This window comes from Cornus florida, unplaced genomic scaffold (genome assembly GCF_030987335.1).
Source record: "Cornus florida cultivar Cherokee Brave unplaced genomic scaffold, ASM3098733v1 CherokeeBrave_3.0.0_Hap2_Chr04, whole genome shotgun sequence".
Classification (NCBI taxonomy): domain Eukaryota; kingdom Viridiplantae; phylum Streptophyta; class Magnoliopsida; order Cornales; family Cornaceae; genus Cornus; species Cornus florida.
The window spans coordinates 107,111,675-107,121,387 of NW_026775574.1; the positions used below are offsets into that span (position 1 = coordinate 107,111,675).

General features: G+C 35.4%; 1 protein-coding gene across 8 annotated transcripts in view; it reads right to left on the minus strand.

Annotated features, from left to right (window-relative positions):
* LOC132304561 (putative pentatricopeptide repeat-containing protein At3g23330) overlaps positions 1-6,171 on the minus strand; it is a 28,889-nt gene extending 22,718 nt beyond the window's left edge. Inside the window, exons 1-7 of one of the 8 annotated variants that reach the window (XM_059802312.1) lie at positions 2,983-6,171; positions 2,515-2,586; positions 2,318-2,411; positions 1,972-2,004; positions 1,780-1,855; positions 1,409-1,516; positions 1,244-1,326 (exon numbers count right to left, since the gene is read on the minus strand). In XM_059802312.1, the coding sequence (XP_059658295.1) occupies positions 3,245-5,641 (2,397 nt within the window). In that variant the 5' untranslated portion in view covers positions 5,642-6,171 and the 3' untranslated portion in view covers positions 1,244-1,326; positions 1,409-1,516; positions 1,780-1,855; ... (2 more) ...; positions 2,515-2,586; positions 2,983-3,244. Of the gene's footprint in view, positions 1-1,236; positions 1,327-1,408; positions 1,517-1,779; positions 2,005-2,317; positions 2,412-2,514; positions 2,605-2,982 lie in introns of all 8 variants that reach the window. The other 7 variants (XM_059802315.1, XM_059802310.1, XM_059802313.1 and 4 more) reach the window with 7 other exon arrangements.
* Positions 6,172-9,713: the final 3,542 nt, after the last annotated feature.

Sequence of the window (9,713 nt, forward strand, 5' to 3'; positions counted from 1 at the left end):
ACTGACCTTCATGATGTGGAGATCGCTGCAGGATGAGATTTTCAAGCCAAAAACTATTCTCTTCAAAAGCACAGTACTCCGTTGCAATGATATGATGAATTTATAGAGGCAGTATACATGTGAAGAGGAGGCGGTTGCACGACGCCCAAGATACGGAACTCCAAAAAAGGCAATGATGGGCATTAACATCTACACAAACCACTCCACTTACAAAGACAGTTAGAATTCCTTACATTAATCAGTTTCATAAAAGGAATTGGAGGCAAAGTGTGGAGGGAAATTTCCCCACCAACTGCATAGCCCCACATGTGTATCCCTGATTAAAGAGGCCAGCCCAAAGACTCAAGTTGGAAAGTAAAAGCCCAACTTCTAAATCAGCCCAAAGGTCAAACGGAAACTCCATACACCAAAAAGGCCCAGAAGTAATTGTATAGCCCATATGGCCCAATACGAAACCTTGACCAACATGAAGAAGAAGAACGCACGAACAAAGAAAAAGGCAAGAGATCTGGAAACTGTATGTCAATTCAAAAAGGAAAGCCCTAAAGAGGCTCCTGATTGTTACAATATACAAATATAAATAAGGGCAAAAGACCCAAATGAAAGATAAGTCGTTATCGGCCATTTTACACTGCTTCTTTCTTTGAATTTTTTTAATTAACAAGCAACTTTTCATTGTACTTGATTGAGTATTCGAGCATTGGAAATTTGGAATTTTAGATTGAACTTCAGTGTTCAGTCCAAGATTTTAAGCACCTACACTCTCCCAGCCAGTATCTTCATTAGCTTCCTTGTTGCATGAATGCTTTAAAAGTTCGTGAAGTACCCTATCTCACACATGCTATGTTTTACAAAAAAATCATTTTGCATGCGCTAGGCTATGGACCATTTGGTAATTGAGAATGATAAAAGATAAATTGAAAATTTTGCCCATGTTCTTGTGCTTAAAACTTGATATATATATATATATATATATAAAGAATCTAACTAGGAGATCCACCTAGCTATGGGATGCTTACCTTTGCTTCGAAAAATATTACTTTATGAGTGCATGTATGTGTGAGAACTGAATTTGAAAAATCATGAACACCATAACATTTCAAGAAACAAAATAGTCACTATGCCATGAATATGTGAATATGTCAGCATCCTTTCAAAAGATGTCTGTCATTTCACTCTAAGATAAGCACATTAAATTTCTGTAATCAATCAGATCTTAAATTCTGAATCACTAACCACTTACTGCTTTAAAAGCCTATCACCAAATGCACATGGAACAGCAAGGACACCTCCAACTTCCAAGTTCCTGTTGACAAAAATTCATCACTGCAATTGAAATCAATTTAATGTCACTGAAATGCTTTAGAAAAACAACGGATGAAGCTATGTAGCCATGTGATGTCCTTACCTGCCCACATAACAAACCCTCCAGCATCTTCAATCTGTTGTTGCTCGTCGCTTTGGACGGGGTTGTGATGTTGAGAAAAAACAATGGCGGTAGGAAATAACACGACGCCTGTATCAGATAGAGAATTATAGATACCAGGGAGTAATTTAAATAGCAAGCAAAACGTCCTTGACAAAATTAGCCACCAACTTTTATATTACATATAAGTAGCTTAAAAGCATAAAAGCCACTCCGTATCTGCTAATGAACATTGGTAATAAACCATTGCACAGGTCTACACCAAGCTTAAAATGAAGTCAGAGATCTAATAACACACTTTTGCAATTTAAAATGCCAAAACAATGTGTAAAAGCAACGCATAATAGTGATACCCTTTAATTGCCCCTTAGGCGCCGTGGTGAATAGGGTCCTTCTTTTCCTTTCATGGTCCAGTCCCCTCCCAACAGCCTGCTGCAGACAATGCTAAGTCATCTTGTTCATACTTCATAATTAGCTTCTAGATAAGATGCTCCTGTAAGGGGTAATTTGTGTTAGGAAAACCAAGAACCGGGCTGGCTGTATACCTGCGTAAAGGTCTATCTCCCTCCCTTCCTGGGCTAAAACATTCACAAAAAAGGAACAGTCAGAGCAAATTATTTTTTACAATAAAACTCAATAAAAATAGTTACCACAAAAAATGAGTGATTGTGAAACATAATGATAATGAAAAATTCATTAGGTGACAATGAAGATGAGGGAGATGATCATAACGATGATATTTACATGTTTAACAGGGATTGGACACCAACAAGGTAAAGTCTGATAGTTTCACATTGTATGCTTAAGCACCCGGACATATGAATATATAAGAACAACAGTTCATATAATAATTCTGAACAAAGAAAATATTTTAAAGAATTAGGAACCTACAATCTATTCAATTTGCATTCTCCATTTCAACATACTTAGCTTCCACATCCTCAAGCTGGAAATTAATATTTAACCTATCACTGGATTCACTGGCCTGCATAGATATAAACATCAACCTTTATTAGTAAGGCCATTATCTATTGATGGTCCCCGTAAATCAAGGGTGTTGGGAGGGGCAGGCTGGATATGGACCTAACCTGGGGCATTATTTGCACAAAGTGATTATTCTTGGACAAACGCACATTCTCATTGTGTAATCCAGTTTACCACTGCACCAGAAGTAGCACCTATCAACCATTATTAACATGAAAAAGAAGATGAAGGTAAAGCTTATTTAAAACTACAAAAACACACACACTGGAAAAATAACTTCTTTTACTAAAATCAAAGTAATTTTGAACACTACAAAAGAGCACAAGAAGAAAAGAAAAGAAAAAAAAATCAGCACATCATTTTCCATCATTTTTTCAAATTTCAAGTTTCAATGAAAATTTTGAATCCCATGATAGACAAGGATTTTTCCATTTATTTGCCATTTCGTTGGTGGAAAAATTTAGGGAAAGAATCAAAATTATGCATACCAAAAATTCTCATCGTTAAAGACCTGAGAAAAAAATAAAATAAAAAATAAATAAATAAAATAACTGTTAAACCGAGCTCAGTACCTCTAATCCCTCCTTGAAAGCCAAAGACACTGCAAGGAGAGTTGGTCGACTCAGAAACTTCTGGATTTTAGGTTGCAGGCTTACTGAAAGTTCAGTCAAGAAGCTTCTGATGGCATAATGCATTCTCTGCCATTTTCTCAAACATGCTTACTAGTATTCTCATTTGTGTCAATAATGAGGGAATTTTCATCATATCATTTTGCAATTTGCCACAAATCCAACCATTCAGGTTTAATAGAATGATGATTCTTGATGTTCCATGTCACCAATAATCTCCACATGAACACTTCCCATCCTTGAAATGATGAAATCGGCTATTATCCCTCACAATTATTTCTCTCCCAACAATCTTTGATATAAACTTTGTTGCTGTGTGGCAGTCCACACATATGCGAAGATTCTTTGTCACACGAATTGTCATTCCTGCAGGAGTGCTAATGATACCAAATGCTATGGCGAGTCTCTCGCTGTGGCTAAACAATAAATATCTCTTTTGCTCCTCCTCAACATCATGGAGAACCTCATTTGTGTTAGGAACATATCCTTCTCGTTCCATCCGCCCCAAAAGAATTTGTAGTGCCTCATTTATTCTGTCATAGTATGGGTGGGATTTATCTCCTGCCACAAAAGCATGTACCTTGTTCTTAACTTCAATCCAGCTGCAAGCCGGTTTCTTTCTCATGCCCTTATCTCTCATATTAATTCTCAACTTTGCCACATCTTTCCACCTCCCAGCAGCTGAATATGTGTTTGACAAGAGGATAAAAGCTCCCGTATCCTCAGGATCAACCGTAAATATGTTCTTGGCAACCTTTTCAGCTAATTCAACATTCTTGTGGACCCTACAAGCGGCCAACAATGTTGACCACACACTCCCTGTCTGTCCAATATGCATGCTAGATATGAGCTCATAGGCTTCCTCCAATTTTCCTGCTCGACCAAGAAGGTCAGCCATAGCAGCATAGTGCTCCAAGCCCGGAGTAATCCCATAATGTTGGATCATGCTGTTAAAATATTTCCAAGCTTCGTCAATCAATCCGGCATGGCTACAAGCAGTCAAAACAGCCACAAACGCCACATTGTTGGGCTTCAGTCCCTTAATCTCCATCTGCTCAAATAAGGACACGGCCTCATGGGCATGCCCATGCAAAGCATGCCCCATGATCATAGCTGTCCATGACACCATGTCATGTTGCTCCATCTTATTGAAAATACATCTGGCAATCCTAATGTTCCCACATTTGGCATACATGTCCACTAGCGAGCTGGCTATAAACATATTATCATCAAATCCGCCCCTAATTATGTACCCATGAAGCTGCTTCCCTAAATGTAGTGTCGTCAAGTGAGCACAAGCTGGAATTATACTTGAAAAGGAAACATGCCTAGGTTTAAGTTTAGCCATCAGCATCTGCCGAAACAATTTCAGGCCTTCATCGAACAGGCCATTCTGCACACAACCTGCAATAATAGAATTCCATGAAACGCTATCATGTTGAGGTAACAGACAAAAAATGCGATGTGAATTTTCCACCCAAGTACAGTTGGCATACATGTCTATCAAACTACTCCCAATAAATACATCTGCATCAAACCCATGCCTAATAGCATACCCATGAATTTCCTTTCCCTTCAAAACATCCACATACTCTGCAAAGATAGGGAGGACACTGGATAAAGTGAAGGAATCAGGCTTCAAATTGGCATTTCCCATCTCCCTAACCATCATGAGAGCATCCTCATACAACCCATTTTGCGCATTTCCAGCAATCACAGTGTTCCAGGAAACAATATCTCTTTTTGGCATCATTTCAAACACTTTTCTCACGCTATCCATTTTAAAAGCCCCTTTGTCTCCCTTTCCCATTGACATATCGACATTTGTCCAGCGTGAATGATCAAAAACCTTCCTTTCTGTACCATTTTGAGGCAATACATTACTCATGTGCTTTAAACTATCTGTCGGAGGATCAATACCCGCACCTCCTTTTCTAATTTCTTTGTTCAATTCATTTAAAATACTACTACTACTACAAGGAATCTCACCATCAACCGGCTTGCGCATGTTATTGCCAATGAATTTATCAGAATCAACAAGGACGGTTGAATACTTGGGGTTTGTACTTAGGTTGGAACTTTCACCGAACATTTCAGCAGCATTAAATGTGCACCCATGCTTGCTAGGAAGAGTTTGCAACTTTGAGTACATATTCATAAGCGCATTACAAGTGTAAATATCGAAATCCATTCCGAGATGAATAATGCAGGCATGAACAGATTCACCAAGCTTCAACTTCATCAAAAGGGTACATGCTTTTAGGACAGAAGGGAACACATTGTGATCAGGGCACATGCCCGAAGTTCGCATATGGACAAAACAAGACAACGACTCAAGGTAAAACCCATTACAAGTGTAACACCTGATGATTGATTTCCAAGCAATAGTAGAAGGTGAGTGGAGGGTGTTGAACACTAGTAGCGACTCATGTAAGAGGTTCAGGTTAGAGTAAACAGAAAGAATTGTCGAGATGAGGGAAGAAGATGTTGTACCTTTGGTTTTGATGATTTGGGCATGGAGCTGTTTGGCTTGGGACCTTGATTTGATCCAAGCTGCTGGGTTTTGAAGAAGGGTTTTGAGGAGGGTTTGTGTGGAACTCATCGTTGGCTCCCAATATGGGTGTAAGTTTTGCTCTGTCAACAGATTGCTTTATCGTTCTAGATCTAAATTGGACCGGATCGGTTACACTTTCACCTCCTAATATCCTGATTGGTCAGTGGCAAATTTACAATGATTTAGGGTATGTTTGGAGACAGAACACTGTCAGCTATTTATAAAAGTATTGCCCACCTTTATAAAATAAGCATGTTTGTTTAGGCTATCAAATGTTAGATTTTAAATATTTTGTTAGTGTCAATTTTACTTTCAAATAATTTTGAATATTCATATCATAAATTACAACATAGAAAAAATTCATTTAAAAAAAAAAAAAAAACCCGACAAAAATAATGTCAATATATAAATACAATAATTCACTTGAGTCTATAAACAAAAATGGAATGATTTGGACGTGGATTATAACCTCCTTTTTCACAAATATTTTATTTTCATAATTCATTCAATTCATTTTAGGGAAAAAATTACACAACCCTATCATTTCAGTATAAAACAACTCCCATTAAAATTAAACACCTCGAATTAATAAAATCCATCATTTTATCCCAAACTGTCGACGTGTTAATTAAAGTGTAAAATGACAAATTTAACCTTATTATTTAATATTAAATTAAAACTTAAAAATTATTTTTAAAGTGACGATTTACCCTTAACAAGACCACGCCGTTTGTTATTCCTTCTCTCTTCGATTTTACACTGCTTATATATATATATATATACACACTCTAGAGGGGAGAGAGAGGCAGCGTGGCAAAGATGGTGATGTCGCCGGTGGTGTTCACCGGCGAGTCTCTCTCCGGCAAACGAAAAGGTTGATAGAAGAGAAGACTTAATGCTGGAAGTTAATGAAGATGGTGTGTGTGTTATCTAAAGCTGTAAAGTTGCTGCAGTTTCTACCTTTCTTCCTATTAGCCCCTCTCTCTCTACCTTTCTCTCTCTAAAACCAGACCCATCGCGCATTTTTTTGTTCTTGTTAAATTGCTGCAATTTCTGTCAAATGGTCACTTTCCACTCCAATTTGCTTTCCCATTTTGTATTAAATCCAACTTAACTCCCACCACCCACCACTCAACGGTCAACACCCAAACCTGACCCAACACCACCAACAATCTGTTTTCTTGCTTGAAATCACTAGTGTTTGAATTTGAAACTTTCCAAACCTTCTTGGGGTTTTCTCTTAGGCCATAACCAGTGTGACCAAAACCTTCACTACCCATGTTGATTTCTCTGCGAGCTTCACATTTTTTAGTTGAAATCATAGCTACATGACCCCTCATGTGACCTCCCAAGGACTTTCCACTGAAGAACCTCTTGTTACAAACTTTGCACACAAACTTCGATCCTTGATCTTTTTCCATCAAATCAATCGTCAACCAAACAACAGCAAAGCAAGAACAAGAAAACCCAGATAATAAAATACCTCAATTTTTCTGGAAAATGCTTCACATTAGAAAGAAAGTACAAGAAAATGCAAAAAAAAAAAACAGAGGAATTTGACGTACCCAGATCAGAAAACTCGAGGCTCGGAAGCTGAAATCTGATTATTCAAGTGATTAGCATGGTTTTGAAGTGATCAAGAGAAGAACCCATATTGGGTATGAAAGCATTCGTGCGCAAGAACAAGATCTGGTGCCTAATTAAAGTATATCAACCCATATTGCAGAGAGATGGTTTGGGAGGATAGGAGGTGAAGAAGAAAAAACCTACTTTAAAAGGGGTATTTTTGGAATTTTAAAATAAGAATTATCAATTAAAATTTAATATTACGTCACGAGGTCAATTTTGACATTTCACAATGTAATAATCAATTTTGGGTGTAACTTGATGGGTTTTGACCGTTGAGGGGGTTGTTTAATTTTAGTGATGGTGTTTTGAACGAAAATGATAATATAAGGGGGTTACGTGATTTTTCCCCTTCATATTATTTCATTTCATCTTATTGTCAATTTTTCCTTCACAATTTTACATTTGTGCTTAATTTACCTCTCAACACTTATATAAAAAGATTTTACAAGCAATAGTTAGACGACAACACGTTAAGTTTTGATCATCTCTTATACAAACAAATGTGAGAATATATCAATTATAGATTAAGAAGTTTGAATTTAAAATAGTCAAGTGGAAATTGAATTAGTACTGAATTAAATCAAGGTAAAATAATTATTTCATGAATATAATTATTTCTTACATATCATCTTTACACACATTTTATGTTTTGATTTTGTTATTTTTATGATCTAACATGTTTTGATTTTGTTATTTTTATGATCTAACATTAATATCTATTGTTAAATTGACATAATACTTTTGGGTGAAATTTATAATTTTATATATGTGTTTATATTATATTATATATATATATAATATATTTTATAACGATATTATGTGTAGAAGATAATTAAGGGCAAAAATATTATATGTACAACATTCATATTTCAGCTCTTAAATTTAATAAATAGCCTTAATGAATACTAGGGGTGGCAAAATAGGCCATGACCCATTAACCCGTCCATATCCATCCGCTTTAAAATAGACATAGGTAAATCAACCCATTTTTATAAAGGGTTAAACGATTTGAATATAGGTCACTCATTTTGACCCATATTTTACCCATTATATAAGAGACCCAATTTCACTTCCTCTATTTGACTTAAATTCACCTCTTCTTCCTCTCTAAAATTTTCTCACATGATCCCAAATTTTCTCCGTCTCTCCCACACTCTCTTTCTCTTTAAGATTCTCTCTGCATCATCCTTTTTCTCTCTCTAAAATTTCTATAGTATTGCTCTGCTACATCCACAACACATATACAATTGCTCTACTACATCCACAACATATACAATGTATTAGTGTGTATTCAATTAATTATTTATTCTATAAAAAGATTAACAAATGATTTTATAATATATATATATATATATTTGTTTTATATGGATAAAAACTTGTAAAAATATGTATGCATAATAGCAAATCCTCCAAATATATATATATATATTTGTTTTATATATTCTTTTAAAAAATTTCAAAAGAATTTGGAGGATTTGCTATTATGCATACATATTTTTACAAGTTTTTATCCATATAAAACAAATATATATATATATATATATATATATATATATATAATAATGAGAATATTCAAAATAACAAATTTTTTTTTTTCCTAAAACGGGTTGATGGGTCATGACGGGTTGACCCGATCTATTTTGACCCAACTCATATTCAATTCATTACAAGCGGGTTGAATATAGATCACAACACATATTTGACCCAGCCCAAACCCGACCCAAACCTCCCGTTTGCCACTCCTAATGAATACCAAACAGGTTTTCAAATTGATACATTCAGCACTTAAATTTTTAGCGCTTAAAATTCACTACTTACAATTTTAAGCGCTTAATTTTTAATTTTATCAAACATCACCTTAGACTTTGGATAAATTACACACAATTACCATTTAAGTTTTATTACTTTAATTTGAAGCGTGGTCAAAGACGTCCCTTCGAATATTCTATCGGTCATAATTTTTAATAAAAGGACCAAGAAGCCCTTACTTTATATGAAAAAACAATAATCACCTTAAATGTTGTAATAAAATGACCAAAAATTCACCAATAAATGGACTAAAATGCCCTTAGTATTTATAAATAAAAAATAAATCTTATCAATCATAACCCAATTGCTGATTTATTTGGATTTTTGTTATCATTTCCAATTACATTTATTTATTTGAGTTGATATTTACTTAAGGTTTTTTTTTTTTCAATGGGCAACCAATTATATATAATGTGTAAAAATAAATAAAAACAATAATTAAAAGGTAAATAAAAAAAAAAAAAAAAAAGCTATCCATTTGGAGCCCAGAAGAAGCCTAAGAAAAAGGTCCAACTGTGGAGAATATATACGTTGTGTCCGATGCACCAGGCACATTGTAACCGCTCGTGCTCGTCCGTGCACGCGCGTGCGTACAACATGGAAGATTATGATGTGCCCAATGCAAAGTTGTGATACCCCCTAATTTTGAAGCATGGGTTGATCAGGTCCGCGCACAAAATCA